Below are 17,467 nucleotides of genomic sequence, written 5' to 3'. Positions count from 1 at the left end.
GGGTGAAGTGTTGGACTTGTGAGTAATACAGCTAGTCAACATAGCTTCAAATCATTTTCAAGTTATTTTATTTTCAAAGCAATCGTGAAGAATCAAAGAGTGACTTCTCATACTAAATGAGCAATCCTTAAGAAAGTGGACGCAAACACTTGTATCATGATAGAGACGATTTACGCATGTTAATTGGGAAAGGGCAAGGAAATTACTAGGACATTCGAAACACTTCGTTCATCTGCAGTATGCACTTTTTCATTTATTGTTCTAAGGAAAAAATACTACACCATTTGTTATTGTTAAACTAACTTTGGCTAGCGCAATCGGTGGAATATGATGGTCTCTGTAATAGGTACATTTCTGAGGAAGTTTGCTTATTGTAGAGATTCACATGTGTGAAATTCGGAAAAATTTCGTTTTATCGATCACCGCCCTCTGATTCATACCCCTGATTAGATATACTTGTTTCCTCATTTTCATTGTATCACTTCCCTAATAAATGTCAGTGGAATTTTTACCAAGTTTTCACTTAACATCTCAAACGGGTAATACGCTCTCTTTTACCACCTCTCACGTGCTGTATGCATTATTAAAAAATCATTCTACTTGTAGTGGATTCGAACTTACGTCCTTTGTATTTTCAATCTAGCGTCTTAGCCACTACATTCCTGCGTTCTAACCATCTAGAATATGAGACTTAAACCAATACAGAGAAAGCGGAGAAACAGAAAGTAGAAATTATCGAAGTGGAACATACAATACAAATGTGAACATATATTCCAACAACTAAATGTTTACCAAGCAACGATCTTCGTGTACTGGTTAAGGCGCTAGATTACAAATCCAAAGGACGGCGGTTCAAATTGCTCTAAGAAGTATATATTTTTTTAGGTTTTTAAAAATAATGCATAGAGCACATGAGAGGTGGTGACAGAGAACGTATTATCCGTTTAATACGTTAAGTGAAAAAGAGTTAAAAATTTCGGTGAAGTTTATTAGAGAAGTAAAACAATGAAAACGAGGAAGCAGGTATATTTAATCAGGGGTATGTATCAGAGGGTGGTAATCTCAAAAACTGCAAATATTCCCGAATTTTGCACATGTGAGTCTCTATGATAGGCAAATTTCTTCAGAAATGTGCCTATTGCAGAGACCATCTTGCTAGAAATGCCGTAAAATTTCTATGCAATTTTGCCCTTTTGTCTATCATCACCTCTGAAACGGAAAGAGAGAGGGAGAGAGAGAGAGAAAGAAAGAGATGTTTCCGGAACTGAAAGTGAGGTGCTTCCATTCAAATCAACGAGTTGACAAATAGACGCTTACATAATGAGAATGCGGAATACAAACAACTATAAAACATCAAAGTGATAATTGCAAGCATTATCACCTAAGGTTCCGGAACCGTGACGCTCAATGAAACATGATCCGATGTCGGACGTGAAAAAATAATTTGACAATGAAATGAAAACAGAACTTTAGAAAAGAAATTATTATGATGCACTAGACACAACACGATTGCCTGTTTCTTTTCCTCATGTTAAATAGTCTAATTTAAGGGACGCGAGACGAAACCTGTGTCTCGTCTCGTGGCTATCCCAGTGTCATCTCGTGTTTCCGAAACGAGACAAATTGTTATCTAGTCTCCTTTCGTCTAATTTTCTTTCGTAAACCTCATAATAATAGAAGTAAAATTGGAAGCCATGCGGCTTCGAAATGTAACCAAGTTTACAAGTTAGAATTGATAATCGGACAAGAGAGTACTATGGAATGCTTTCGAGACATTTAAAACGCGATGAGTCCAGACAAGGACATGTCACGTCTCGTGTCGGAAAACGAGACGAGACACACGCTCTGTCTCGTCTCGTCTCGGATTTAACAAAGCCTATATTGCCTCTTCCATGCTGAATTGGAAACCTCTCAACAGAACTCAAGTGGGTCTTGTGTCAAGTGACACGTGGGTCAAGATGTGTAAGTCGGTTAGTGGGTCGTGGGACAAAAAGATGTGACCCACTGCAATCCAAGACCCACCGTGACCCACCATAAACCAGCGATCCACCATAACCTACAGACTCATTTCGTCCCACCGACACACTCTACTTTGTGCATTGTATATAGCATCCTCTGAACAGTGGTGAATATGTCTATATTTTACTTTTAGGGTCTCTATTTTATTTTTTTTTTTTATTTTTTGGCATTTGTTTCTATTTACTTACCTGAGATGACTATCTTACAAGGGAAAAGCAGACTTTGTTAAATGAATTTTCGCGAGGTAGTAGTGCATATTTAAAGTGTTAATATTACAAACTGGGAGAGCGGAATAACCTGAAATAGCCTAGAAAATGCGTCTTAAAGTTTCGACTCGCCGTATATATGATACGGCGCCTAAAATTCCAAAGTGACAGAGTGTAGAGCATTCACGATTCACGCGTAAAGGATCATGAGTTCGATTCCCGCTCGAGTCAACTTGTTTTTGCTTTTACCAATAAAATAGTCATTTATAAAAAGTAAAATATTAATTCACCATATATTTATAATGCATGAGACAAGAAGAATTTTTAAATCAGTTGTAAAACTTTTCAATGTTTCATGTGAACTAGATACAATTATAACCTATTTCGTAAAGACGTTAAATGAAAAATTTTCTTGACGGTTCGTGTCTATATCTGTGGACAGAGTGCGTATTGCAAGGGGGGATAATTCGGAAATCCCATTTGACTATAACTTTCATCCAGTATTCCCTAGAGGATTTTCCCCTCATCCCCCTTGCAATTCGCACACTGTCCACAGATATAGGCACGAAACTTCGGACACAACGACTGTGGTAACCGTAATACAGCTAGTGATATATATTGATGAAATAGGTTATATTTAGTATCTAGTTCACATAAAACATTGAAAAGTTTTACAACTGATTTGAAAATTCCTATCGTTTAGAATACATGAACATATAGTGAATTAATATTTTACTTGTAGTTATAAATGAATACTTTATTGGTAAAATGCAAAAACAAGTTGACTCGAGCGGGAATCGCACGCTGGACCATTTACACGAGAGCCGTGAATGCTTCACACTCTGCCACACTGCCATTTGATAATTTTAGGCATCGTACCATATATACGGCGAGTCGAAACTTAAGGCGCTTTTTCTAGGCTATTTCTGGTTATTGCGCTCTCCCAGTTTAAATGTGCACTACTACCTCGCGAAAGATGGCCACTAAGTTCATTTAACAAAGTCTACCTTGTCCTTGTTAGATATACTCATCTCAGGTAAGTAAATAGAAACAAATGCAGAAGAAGAAGAAGAAGAAGAAAATGGAGATCTTAAAAATAAAATGTAGACAAATTCACCACTCTTCAGAGGGTGCTATATACAATGCACTAAGCAGAGTGTGTCGGTGGGTCGTTGTGGGTATGTAGGTTATGGTGGTTCACGGCAGATGGTGGGTTCCAGTGGGTCCCGTCGTGTTGACCCACGGCCCACAATCTACTTCATCTTTGGTGAGAGGCTTCCAACCCAGCATGGGCGAGACAATATAGGCTTTGTTAAATCCGAGACGAGACGAGACAGAGCGTGTGTCTCGTCTCGTTTCCCTACACGAGACGTGACAGGTCCTTGTCTGGACTCGTCGCGTTTTAAATGTCTTGAAAGCATTCCATAGCCCTCTCTTGTCCGATTATCAATTCTAACTTGTAAACTTGTTTACATTTCGAAGCCGCATGGCTTCCGATTTTACTTCTATTATTATGAGGTTTACGAAAGAAAATTAGACGAAAGGAGACTAGATAACAATTTGTCTCGTTTCGGAAACACGAGATGACACCGGAACCAGTGGTGGATCTAGAAGATAAAAACTGGGGGGCTGCCTGAATTTAGACTATGATAAGTATATCATGACATTACTATAAATTTTCAAAACTATATAAATAATAGCTTAAATTATTTTCGTCAATCTGGAAGTGGGGGGGCCTAGGCCCCCGCCCCGAGCGAGATACGCCACTGCACAAAACGAAACACAGGCTTTTTCTCGCCTCTCTAAAACGAGACATTTTCACATGAGACGAAAGAGGCGATCATGTTGTGCCTAGCGCATTATAACCATTCCTTTTACAAAATTCTGTTTTCATCTCATTATCAAGTTATTTCTCGAAATCCGACCTCGGATCATCTTCCTTTCATTGATTGTCATTGTTTCCTTCACTAACTTGTGTTCATAATTGTAATTTTAAAAAAATCATTCTATTTTCTACGGTTTTCATTCCACGGTCAGTCTACGGTTTTCATTCTACCACTTGTGAAGTGGAATTAACATATGATAGGTTATAATGGTGTTGTGAATGTTTGTTATGTGTCTAATTGTTTGAAACTAGTGTATATTTAGACAATCGACAGTATGTGGGGTTAATTGCATTCATCTATTATTACTTAACTGCCTATGTATGGTATATCTATAAGTGTAGTGTTCTACGTTTTTCTTCGTAGAACTAAGTTGTTTGAAGGCTCTGGATTAAGTGGAATAAGACTGTATAATAGTCTAGGCATGTAACTTTGATGGGGAAATGGAAGTTAAAACTACAACATGAAGTGTGGAAAGAGGGATCTTTCTTTTTTTTCTCTTGAAATGTCTGTAATGCATTGCTTGTTCCGTTCAGTGTATCGCTATCTGTCCTCGCTGCTTCCTTCAGGCGTTATTCAGCGTGCCTCGGTGGCTAGCCTCCGTATAGCAAAAGTCACGAGTGTAATATGCATGATTCACTGTGTAACGCAGTGTTGCAATAACTTCGCTTTGTCGTTAACAAATATAGTGCTTTTGCTGTCTTGAATATCAATAAAACTGGTTGTGGAAAAAAAATAACTGAATACGAATCTGCTAAAAGTCTACTAAAAGGAGTTTAATATTGTAGTCTCAATATGGTCCCTTATGCCAAAACTTGTGATTGTTTTCACAAGACATATCTGGAGAGAGGGGGAGTTGTGTAAGTCACAATATTTTGGCATTCGGGATATTAGTGATATGTTCTTCGGATCTTGGAACCTTAGGTAATAACGCTTGCAATTACTATTTTGCTCTTTTATGGCTGTTTGTATTCGGCATTCTTATTATGTAAGCGTCTATTTGTCATCTCGTTGATTTGAATGGAAGCAGCACACTCTCAGTTCCAGGAGCATATCTCTCTCTCTCTCTCTCTCTCTCTCTCTCTCTCCCTCTCTCTCCCTCTCTGTCTGCTCGTAGGGCTCACATGCGCGAAATTCGGGAAAATTTCCAGTTTTTCCGGTCATCACCCTCTGATACAACCCCTGATTAAATATACTTGCTTCCTCATTTTCATTGTCTCACTTCTCTAATAAATTTCACCGAAATTTTTAACTCGTTTTCACTTAACATATTAAACGGGTAATACGCTCTCTTTTTCCACCTTTCATGTGCTGTATGCATTATTAAAAAAATGTATACTACTTGGAGCAGATTCGAACCACCGTTCTTTGGATTTGTAAGTTAGCGACTTAACCACTACACCAAGATCGTTGCTTGGTAAACGTTTAGTTGTTGGCATATTTGTTGTATTTGTATTTTATGTTCCCACTTCGACAATTTTTACTCCATTTTCTCCCTTTAGCAGCTGTTTCTGGCTTTCTCTTTCGGTGTCGCCCTTTATTTACACTATGTATTATTCGTATTCACAGCTTGTGCCCCTCTGCAATCTCATACTCTCCATGGATGGAGCGTAGGAATGCCAGACTCAAAAAACAGGTGTACATTTACTTTTCTGACAGATAATACAGTTCCAGGAGAAGAATGGGAGATCTGATATTACGTCAGATCAGTCAGTGTCAGGGGAGAAATTACTGCCTAAAAAATTAAATCTGCATTTCAAGACTTTTCAGCATACTTGATCTGACCGACACTTCCGGACTCACTTTTATTGTTGGGGAGGGGGCAGTACGTACATGTGAGTGGGCCCCCTAGAAAGTAATTTCCTAGTGAGCTTCTGGATTGCAGTACGGCCCGTAGACATGTTTGCTTAAGTCAGTTTTGTAAATTACCTTACAACGTTTACAGTATGCTTTTTCACAAATATACCTCAATTCTTTATTTTGAAGTAATGAATTTTGAAAGCTTTTATTCTAACTCCAGACTCCACTTACTTATGATGTTATTATGGATAATACAGTAACATAATTAAATTTGTGATGTTCATTTTATACAGTCGGTATAACTATAAACCCTAGGCATTATTTAAGATATCAACACGGGCCGTAATACTGAAACAGCACAAGCTCAACAAAAGTCAAGTGTTCTCAGATTTTTCACAAATGGCGTATTGTTGGAAAATACATAAAATGATTGCTGTTTACCTTCTTTTCTATAGCATTACAGCAATAGCTTTTAGTAGATATTGTTACAAGTTGTCGCAATTACATGATTTTAGCAGTGTTGCAAATTTATCATATCTCTGGATTGGTTTGAGATATGAGTTTACTCTTATAAACGGCAAACTAATTTACACATTCATTACAAACCATATAGGTAACTAGCTATTATATTTATCTAACATAAACATTTTTCGAAATAAAGCATTAAAAAAAATCAAATTTTGAAGTCCTGGTAGCTTGGTTCCTATATATTCGAAACAAGTCATAGATGACCATGGTATCCGACGCTAAGATACTTTCGATGTGCATTATCCTGTGCATCTCCGTTGTGCTGTGTGTTAAAGGCTTCAAAACTTTGGATGTTTGTGATACTCTAACATCCTTAGTTTGCCACACTGTATAATAAACGTTGACTTTTAAGTTTTTGCTTGATATGCTGATTTTTAATATGTAATAATCTGACGTAGTGCTACTTCAAAAATAGCTTTATATTGGGTTGGCAACCCTGTTCATCCAGTAATCTTACAAAATACCTAGGACGTTGTCCCGCTCCCTATAGTTTCTTGGTGCAAAATTTCGCTTCTTTGCCTTTCATGATTTCTGAGATATTTACTACTATCATTATATATATATATATATATATATATATATATATATATATATATATATATATATATATATATATATATATATATATATATATATATATATATATATATATATATAGGGTGAGTCCTTGGACACCTGCATAAGTTTGAAAATCGACGGGAAAAGTAAAAAGTGATGATGGGAACAGAGGTTTGGTAAGGGGCCGCAACTTTTGGAGTGTATGTCATTCATGGCTCCCATTTTAGATTCAAGTCATTTTTTTAAATAGGAGGGAGGGGTGTATGACACATTAAATAACACTAGCTTGAGCTCAGGAATTTAGTGGTGTAATTTGTTTTCTCTATCTTGTACAGTTTAGAAGTTATTAATGTTCAAATGTGGGAAATTACCTTGATACTGAATGCTACAACACATGTTCTACGTGTTGTCCATCCCGTGCAATGCACAACTGTAGTCGCCGCAACCACTCTGACTGCACACGGAGGAGAATGTCTCCTGAAATTTGGTCACATGCTTGTTGGATGCGTTCCTTCAGGTGTCTCAAATCACGGATTGTCTCAGCATACACTATCTGCTTAAGATGTTCCCATAGATAAAAATCAAGGGGCGTTATGTCAGGGGATCTGCACGGCCACTCCACGGGACTACGGCAACCAATCCACTTCCCTGGCAGTTGCTCATCCAACCATTCACGGACACTAAGTCCATAGTGTGGAGGGGCTCCATCGTGCTGAAAATAAGATGGGAAAATGCCGTCAGCGTTCTGTGTGGCAGGGAACACAAGGTCCTGCAGCAGCATCAGAAACTGTGGTGCAGTTAAGGTGTTGTAAATGAAAAATGGCCCAATGATGCGGGTGTCCCATATGCCACACCACACCATCACCTTCGGTGGACTATGTTCTCGACTCGGGTCAACCCAGTTCGGATTTGCGTCACACCAGTATCGACAATTATGTTAATTAACCTCCACGTTCAAAGTGAAATACGCCTCGTAGCTGAACAGTATGCCCTTGGCAAACGCAGGATCCAGTTCGTGTTGTTCAGTAGCCCACATTCAGAACTCCAATGGGCGCTCAGGGTCATCCTCGTTCAGTTTATGTTGCATGTGCAGCTTGTAAGGATGCCACTGATTGGCGTGCAATATCCGGACAACGGAGGATTTGCTTATTGCACATGCTAGGGACACATGACAGGTACTTTGTTTAGGACTTTTCACAAACGACGCAACAACCACCGTTGCAGTTTCCTCATTGGTGGCAGTCTTTGGTCGCCCACTACGTGCCCTATCTTGAACAGAGCCCGTCTCCTGGAATTTGGTGATCACGTGAGCCACCGTGCTGTGCGATACCGGTTCTCTGTCTGGGTGCCGTCTGTTGTAGTCAGCTGCTATTGTTCGGTACCTGCGTTCCCTTGATATAAGGATGATTTCGATCTTCTGTTTACGTGTCAGACCCATTCGAGATCACCTACTCGCTTTTTCACAAACCTTTGCACTCTTCAAAAACAAACCTCGTAACTCAATTTGTATCACTCCGCACACGAGTATTCAGCGATTGGTGCAGGAGAAAATGCTTCGTCTGTTTCCCGCAATATTTCTGCTTCTGCACGTGCATGTAATCCTTCACTGGTAACCTTCCTGCCTGCATGGCCATCATCAAATATAGCGCGCGCTCTGCGTATTTGTCAGTGGGTGTAACTGTTTTCCTGTTAAATTTAAATTTTTGTGTAAGATGTCAATCCACATATAGAGATGTGCTTTTAATTGAAAGTAAAACGTTCTTAGCGTGATTTAAAAATACAATAATTGCTGCTTAGGTTGAACAAGTGGAATTTCTTGGGGACTATTTTCTTATGGAAGAATAATGGTCATTTGGCTCATTGCAAGTGTTGCTCACTTCTGATTATATTTCGTTTTTTTTTTTTTTGTGAAGAATCATAGTCAGACTTTAGTCAGTTTCAGAGAACTGGGATGCAAATGTTCATTATGTTAACCAAAGGAAAAACTGAGCCCTTGTGCTAAATTTCTATTTAATATATTAAATGCATTATACTTCAGATAATTGGAGAGCCTTTCATTGTATATAAAAAGTTGTAGGCCTATTATTTTAAAGATAAGTAAGAAATAAAGATAAAAGCAATTTCACCGATTCGAAGTAGCGTAACGTCTGATGTTAATTCTGTATGTTATAATCAGGGGTAAAAGTAGATCTGAAAAGGTAGGGGTACGGTAGCAAGCGGCATGACGTCACGCTGTTCCCCCGCCTATCCTTGCCCATTTTAATTTCTTAAGAACTGGGGGACGTCGTACATATTTTTCCGAGGTCGGGGATGGCGTTCTTCCTCGTTCTCCCACTTTTACCCCTGGTTATAATTCGCATATCGATTAAAAGAAACGATCGGGTTTAACTCTTAACATACCAAGCGGGGTCCTCTAGGAACCCCAGAGGGCGATATTTGGTGATACTCCTGCAACTATAATAATCAATTTATTCTGGATGTTTATGTGTGTACTGCATCCGTTTGGAATATACTATCTATTACATAATTATATCAACGATGCGTTCGTTAAAAAAAATACAAAAAATAAAAACACACTTGAAAATGTAAAAGCTCCATTGTTAAATTTGTATTTCAGATTTACGAACACAAAAGTATAAAATTGTACGAAAAACTGAATATTGCTCAAGTAAACATAATATTTGATGTCAACAATGCTCATTTAACTTAGGTATACTTTTAGACACCCAAAAAATAATAATTTTGAGTTGCAATACTATGTTGAGAAATTAAAATAATACTTGGGGTCCGCAGAAGACCCCAACTTGGTAAACAAGGTTGACGAGTTAGGCTTGGTACGTTAAGGGTTTCATGAACATTTAAGAATCGCAAGAATGATTGTCCGTTCTCAGGAGTAACTAAATATCTGAAAAAATCTTCAAGGGATACTAAAATTGTAATCTATTCAATAATTAATATCTTTCTTTTTTTTAAAAAAAAAAATGAACAATTACTTGATCCACATGTTCTCTTGGCTCTACTTGAGAGTCACGTAGTGATCCGAAACTCAGTTTTGAAATGGATGGGGGTAAAAGAGCACATGTTTTAGTACATCTGCTAGTCAAGCTAATAACTATAGTAAGACAACAAAGACTAGAGAACATAGTAAGATCCAATAGCTCTGATTCTAATTTTCCATGTTATCCCTTGACGCTATGGGCAGGCTAAATAAAATTTAGTAGTGATAGATTGAATATTTTGAACCATTAATGCGAACTCCCTGATATACAGAGGACGAAGATTTATGGTCAACCACAATTAGCCATGATTTGCAGTTACAGGGAAAATTTAAGAGATTGTCCAGCCCGGCTTCCAGACATGGACGTCCGCAGGACTTTTTCAAGTAGGTAAAATACTGATTCCACGGGGGGGGGGGGAGGACAAAAGACCGACACACAAACTCAGTCGCGAATACACAATATTTTGATACACGAGGGCACATAATACATCAAGTAAAACAACAGTTATTTACGCCCGTATGCTTATTAACTACAGTAAATAATCTATAATACCAGATACTATAATATTTAATATGAATATATTAAGTGTTATAACATTTAAGTAAGCAAATTAATATGTCTTGACATGCACTTCCAAAAACCTTTTAAAACCCAGGGAGGCAACATCCCCTTTGCCCCTTCCCCGCTGCGGGTAGCCATGCTTCCTAGTGTTCTTTGTCTATATTTATATGCTGCTTCAAAGATTCAGGAGAGAGAAAATGTATCTTGGTAATTTATCAGAAGTCCATGCCATTTCATTTTCAATCTCTCGGTCTTCGGTTTGTTTCTTAATTTGTTAGCTCGAGGTTTTCTATAAACTTTTTAGTCTGTTAGTTGGCAACATTTACACACTGCCGTCTGCGTTGTTTACAAGAGCTGCAAAGCTTCGTGAAAAAACGAATAGAACAAAGAGAGAACTAGGTCAGTGTCAAGGTAATTTCCCACATTTGAACATTAATAACTTCTAAACTGTACAAGATTGAAAAAAAAAAGAAATTATACCACTAAATTCCTGAGCTCAAGCTAGTGTTATTTGATGTGTCATACAACCCCCTTCCCATTTAAACAAATTGACTTGAATCCAAAATGGCGGATTTCAAGATGGCGACCACGAATGACATACACTCCAAAAGTTGCGGCCCCTCATGAAACCTCTGTTCCCATCATCACTTTTTACTTTTCCCGTCGATTTTTAAACTTATGCAGGTGTCGAAGGACTTTTGATTCACCTAGTATATATATATATATATAGGGTTCATTATGAAAGTAATGAGCATTGCTGCATTAGAAACACTGTTTTATTGTTCCGTTTGTTACAAATCTTTAAAATTCCTCAAAATACGCTCCTTCTGCATCGATACACTTTTGGAGACGTGTTTTCCACGCCTGGAAAGCATCTTTAAAGTCTTCGGCTGGAATGGCTTTTAAAAACCTTATAACATGGGCTTGAATGTTGTGCATGGAGTCCCAATGTTTTCCTTTGAGGTGTCTCTTCAAACGGGGAAACACAAAAAGTCACTAGGAGCCAGGTCAGGACTATAGGGGGGTGGGGGACCACTGGGTTCTGCTCCGGGCCAGGAAGTCGACGACGGTGAAGGCGGTGTGACTTGGTGCATTGTCGTGGTGGAGTTTCATTGAGTCTTTGATGTCACTTCGAACGCGGGCGACCCTGCGTTTCAGTCTCTTGAGCAGTTCTAGATAAAAAACTGCGTTGACAGGTTGTCCTGGTTGTACAAACTCGAAATGGATGATTCCTCGAACGTCGAAGAAGACAATGAGCATGGTTTTGATTCGGGATTTGCTCATGCGCGCCTTTCTGAGGCGGAGGGAGGATGAGGTGTGCCACTCCGCACTCTGCCTTTTGGATTCTGGATCATATTCGAACATCCAGGATTCGTCTCCAGTTACGACCGAGTCTAAAAAGTCCGGATCACTTTCACACAATGCCAACAACTCCTTGCAGCGCAAAACTCGAAGTTCCTTTTGTTCGTTCGTCAACACCTTCGGCACAAGCTTTTCACAGACCTTTCGCATTTGCAGGTTCTCGGGCACTATCCCATGTACCGCAAATGTTGACATGTTTAGGGTGTCCGCGATTTGTTGAATGCTCACACGCCGGTCTGAGCGCAACACTTCACGCACACGGTTAACGTTGTCGTCGGTCCTGGCTGTTGGTGGGCGTCAAGAACGGGCTCGTCGGCGATCTTTTCCCGACCCTCCTTGAACGACTTGTGCCATTTTCCGACCTGGGATCTTGACAAACACTCCTGCTTGTAGGCCTCTTTCAGCATCTGGTAAGTTTCCGTAGCATTCTTACCCAACTTGACGCAAAATTTTATGGCGTAGCGTTGTTCGGGCGAACCCTCCATCGCGCCGTGTTACAACTTGTAAAATCGTGCTTCCCGCGGATCGACATCCACACGCTGTCATTGCAGACTGACTCCGGGAGCGTTTGGAAGGACAGACCACCCACTACTTTTTCCGCGCCGGCAGGGCGCGTTGCGGTGGATTGTTGAGTCAGGGTAGCATCATGCTCATTACTTTCATAATGTATCCTATATATATATGGGCAACCAGGGCAAGAGTGAACACTTTTTGTAAATCAAAGGATTGCGGTGGAATGGTGACAGAGAAAAACGCAATATGTTCTCTATGTGAAAGCCTGTTATCTCTAATAACATATATAGTTTAATAGCGGCAAATCTAGCAGAGAATATAGAGGAATAACATAGTTTTGACGAAGGAAAAATTCTTTACTCTTGTCCCATATGGTGGGGTAAGAGTAAACAACGGTTGGGGCAACGATGTAGAGTTGAATCAAAACATAGAAACGTAGCCATAAACACCAAAAAATATTAAATTATAGATACATATGTATTAGTCACATTGAACTAAGAAAGTTATAAAATACCAAACAGATTAGTGTCAAATGGAACTGCCAACAAATGTTATAGTACTGCATATCATACATGTTATTTTACAAAATATGTAAATAGGAGAAATCAGTTCAACATTCATCACGCATAAAAATTTTACTTGCGATGCACACAGTGGTCACACACGTATACAGACTTCCTTTGATTAAGATTGGAACATTATTCGTGAGACCACTCGTTGCATATGATACAGAAAATTCTCATTTCACCGTTTGGTGTATCTAAAAACAATTTCCCACTGAATTGGCTTCGCGTACCCATGAGTGTGGACAGTGGCGGATTACTAAATAGGCCCACTAGGCACGTGCCTAGGGGCGGCAACTCTTGGGGGCGGCAAATCTTTTCTCCAGAATATAGAAAAATCTTACGTACATAGTAACAATTTAGACCTTTGAAACCAATGTTTCAAATCAATGGTTTGCAACACTTTCGCTTCATAGGAAAGAAACCTTGGCGTATCGTATATATCATATGTGTTATCGAGAAATGTTTTGTCTGCTCTACCTCCTTCAGATTCGGATTGAGGCGTCAATCACTTTGTTTTTTTAATACGTGCTGGACTTTTATCGCTTACAATGACAATAATGCAAGCCACCTACCCAACCTTGCTGGTTTGTTTTTGTAAATAAACCGTCGTCTCTCACCACCCTTGCGAAACCCATGGCCAAGGAACAAAGAAGACTGATTGTTTGAAACTGGCATAGTCGCATTGCCTGTATAATGTCAGTCTTAAAAAAAAAGGAAAAGAAAAGAAAGAAAGAAAAATAAAAAAGAAATAAAACACAGTTGGTCATTTTTGAGATTGCTGTTGAGTCAGTGCATCTTTCGCATGTGCCACAAAAGTGGTTGTTTTTGAACGGTGTTATTAATCTCGGAGCTACTGTTATAAGCAGACGAGTAGTTGTGCTTTGCAATAAATAATTAAGCAGATATCTAATTCGATGCAACTAGTTTTTGTCTTACTGTATTTTCTAGTGCATTCAGTTGGTTGCTAGTGCGTTTGCGATTTTTTTTTTTTTTTTTTATCCAGCAGCATGAAGCGAACAAAATTAAGTGGGGCGGCTTATCGTAAACTTGCAAACGAAAAGCGTGAAAGAGAAGCAACCTTACAGAAAAAGCTTGGTACAGTGGATTCATTTTTTAGGCGAAAGGAACAAGTGATTTCCGAAAGCAGTTCAGTAACTGAAGTGGAAGCGGTTACATCGGATGAACTCTGTGAAACGAAAAATGTTGACAATATTGTGGGTTTAGTGGAGGAAGAAAGTGCAGTTAAAGTAGTGTCTCCTCAGTTCATAGGAGTTAGTGATTGTGACAATGAGAGTGCAAATTTCGTTAGTGACGATCCTGCCGAGTGGTGTCTGAGTGAGTCTACAATTGACATTCTTCTAAGACGTGGAATTAATCAGAATACTGAAAACAACTTTTCTAAATCGCAAAGATTCTTAGCAGGTAAGACTAGATTTTTAAATAAGAGTGCTTTCTTTCGTAAACTTGTAAATGGCGAATCGATTTTGCGGAATTATTTGGTATATTCTTGTAGCCCTGGCGCCGTTTATTGTGCATCATGTAGGTTGTTCCAAGGCAAGACAAAGATCGCAACTCACGGCATTTCAGACTGGAAAAACATTTCAAATATTCTAGCATCACATGAAAATTCTGAAGAACACAAAAACTGTGAGTTGGCACTCTTAACAAGGCAGAAATCTGTTGGGACCTTGGAGAACCATTTTCAATCACATATTCAGACAGAACATACGTACTGGGTCAGTGTCTTAAGAAGAGTTTTTTCTGTCGTAAAGAAGTTGTCAAGTCGCGGGCTCCCCTTACGTGGTCACGAAGAAAAATTCAATTCTCTGCACAACGGGCAATACATGATGTCTTTAGAGCTTATTGCCGAGTTTGATCCATTTCTTGCGGAACACATTGAACGGTATGGAAATCCGGGGAAAGGTCATACAAGCTACTTGTCTTCTACAATTTGTGATGAAGTTATTGAACTACTTGCTGATAGAGTGAGAAAGGAAATTATTAATGACATAAAACAAAGCAAATATTTCTCCATAATAGTTGATTCAACTCCAGATATTTCGCATACTGATCAGTTAGCTTTTGTGTTAAGATATGTGAATGAAGAGGGTAAACCTGTTGAAAGGTTTCTTTCGTTTCTGTCAAATCCAGGACACAAGTCTGAAAATCTAGCGAAGCTGTAATAGATATTTTGACCAGACATTCTATTGACCTTTCTAATTGCAGAGGTCAATCGTACGACAATGCCAGCAATATGTCGGGGGCATATACAGGTTTACAGGCTCGAATTAAAGAAATAAATTCTAAAGCGTATTATGTGCCCTGCGCAGCTCATTCTTTGAATTTGGTCGGAAGTAGTGCAGCAAGCAGTTGTAGGGAAGCATGTGCTTTTTTCACTATGCTTCAAAATATTTACAATTTTTTTTTCCAGTTCAACAAAACGCTGGAACTTACTTGCTTCTTTAATGTATCCAGGAACGAAAACACTAAAATCTTTATCACAGACACGTTGGTCAGCACGAGAGGAGGCTTGTACATGTATATATGAAAACTGGGATAATCTAATTCAGACCCTTACTCATGTAAGTGATGATCCTTTTGAAAAACCTCTAGTTCGAAATGAGGCCTTATCCCTCTTGAATCAACTAAACAGGCTGGAAACAGCTTTCATGATCACATTTTGGAATGATATACTGCAGAGATTCCAGAGTGTCACCGTGAAATTACAAAGTGTCAACATAGATTTAACAATAGTACATGATTTGTTTGAATCACTTGTGAACTTTATAACTTCTCTTCGTGACATGTTCGACTCTTATGAGCAAAAATCCATGGAAAAAACTGATATGGATTACGAGTGTAGTTATAAAAGATTTAGAAAACGTAACATTCAAGCCGATGAACTAAGAGACGATGAGGTTGTTCTAACAGGAAGAGAAAAATTTAAAGTTGAAGTGTTTCTTCCTATTCTTGATAAATTGCACGTTGAATTAATTAGAAGGAAGGAAAGCTATAAAATAATGTCTGACAACTTTATGGTTTTTAGTAAATTTCTGCAAAGTTCTTCTTGTGTCATTTCTGAGCGCGCAGCCAACCTTCAGGCTGCATATGAAACCGATCTAGAATCAACATTTCCAAATGAATGCGTGCATTTTGCGGGACTTCTGAAAACCAGAGGAATCTGTGACTCACCAGCAGAAATGTTAGCGTTTATACGGAAAGAAAAGTTGCAATCTGTGTTTCCAAATGTAGAGATTGCGTTAAGAAAATTTTTGTGTACTGCTGTAACACGTTCAGTTGAACGTTCGTTTTCGGCTCTAAAAAGACTGAAGACTTATCTCCGTTCAACTATGTGTAATAAAAGACTGAACGAGTTATCTATTCTCCACATTGAAGCAGACATCTTGACTGATGGACACATCAACTTTGAAGAACTTATACATGAGTTTGCAGCAACCAAAGTGAGGCGGAAGCAGCTTCATTTATGACTGGTGAGTGGTGAATTTAATTTCTCAATACATTACATAATTTTAGGTATAGCATACATAAAATGAATTGTCTGTACTAGGCCTATTGCTTTTATTATTGATTTTTATCCTTCGCTGTTTATTTCAATATATTAACTAATTTTATAATAGACTTAAAATACTGCAAATACTATTTTTCTTTTGAGAAGGGCGCACACTAAGTTTGTGCCTAGGGCGCCGACAAAGCTTAATCCGCCACTGAGTGTGGATGACTTTGATGTGAATTTCTAGCTTCTTTTGTGTTCCCGTGCGACATGACATATGCTCAACAACTCGGGTTGCGAAATTCTAAACGATAATGCAAACGTTTTGTTAGTAGTCTAATAGCCGCAAACTTCTGTCTTACCTCTGCAAATGTGTTTCACTCAATGCTACATGTTGGCTCCTACAGTTTCTTTACCCAACTTTAAACAAGCGGCAAGTGTGAACTTGACACTTACCCCGTACACTCTTGCCCCGCTTCAGGTATCTTCCAATAATTGCCTGCCATCTTCCGCCATCTTTTTCCGTTCTGACATGTGTCATTCCGAACTAATTTTCAATATTTGCTCGTTTACCGACGTTGCCACTTCTTCGTCAATAGCATTTTCACTCTTGCCCTGGTTATCCATATAGATATATATATATATAGTGTTTTATTTCTGGCGGTATGCAACGGTACGACTTACCGGTACCTTTTTCATTAGAACTGAATATTTTCTCGTGTCTTAAGAAGGGATTGACAAATACGAAAATACTAAATAGTATCAATAAATATAAAGCTTTATTTCCTTTTTTTCTCTCTAGGGAAAGAGCTGCGAATCTTTCTTCCTTCTTGAAGTCAGTTAATTGTATTCAGGGACCCCACGAGTATTTGAGCCCTTCTGTCTCTTGCCCACTGGCACGTCTCACGCCTTCCTTTTTCATTACTTTTCCACAAGGTAATATACCATAAAGGCGATGAAC

At 38.7% G+C, this 17,467-nt stretch overlaps 2 protein-coding genes across 2 annotated transcripts; both read left to right on the top strand.

The window, feature by feature from the left end:
* Window positions 1-14,002: 14,002 nt before the first annotated feature.
* On the top strand, window positions 14,003-15,178 carry LOC145677503 (zinc finger MYM-type protein 1-like). The gene has a single exon (XM_081747982.1). It carries the CDS (start codon window positions 14,003-14,005, stop codon window positions 15,176-15,178), a length of 1,176 nt encoding a protein of 391 aa, XP_081604108.1.
* A 282-nt stretch (window positions 15,179-15,460) lies between these two features.
* LOC145677502 (uncharacterized) lies at window positions 15,461-16,483 on the top strand. The gene has a single exon (XM_081747980.1). The coding sequence runs from the start codon at window positions 15,461-15,463 to the stop codon at window positions 16,481-16,483; it is 1,023 nt and encodes a 340-aa protein (XP_081604106.1).
* The last annotated feature ends 984 nt before the right edge of the window (window positions 16,484-17,467 follow it).

The sequence above is a fragment of the Thermobia domestica genome, unplaced genomic scaffold (assembly GCF_964235325.1).
Source record: "Thermobia domestica unplaced genomic scaffold, izTheDome1.hap1.1 HAP1_SCAFFOLD_960, whole genome shotgun sequence".
NCBI lineage: Eukaryota > Metazoa > Arthropoda > Insecta > Zygentoma > Lepismatidae > Thermobia > Thermobia domestica.
The sequence above is the reverse complement of the archived record's forward strand: the minus strand, read 5'-3'. Positions and strand labels throughout refer to the sequence as shown.

Bases quoted from the DNA above. Each gene is read 5' to 3' on its own strand.
- LOC145677503 (XM_081747982.1), top strand. From the start codon at position 14,003: ATGAAGCGAACAAAATTAAGTGGGGCGGCTTATCGTAAACTTGCAAAC.
- LOC145677502 (XM_081747980.1), top strand. From the start codon at position 15,461: ATGTATCCAGGAACGAAAACACTAAAATCTTTATCACAGACACGTTGG.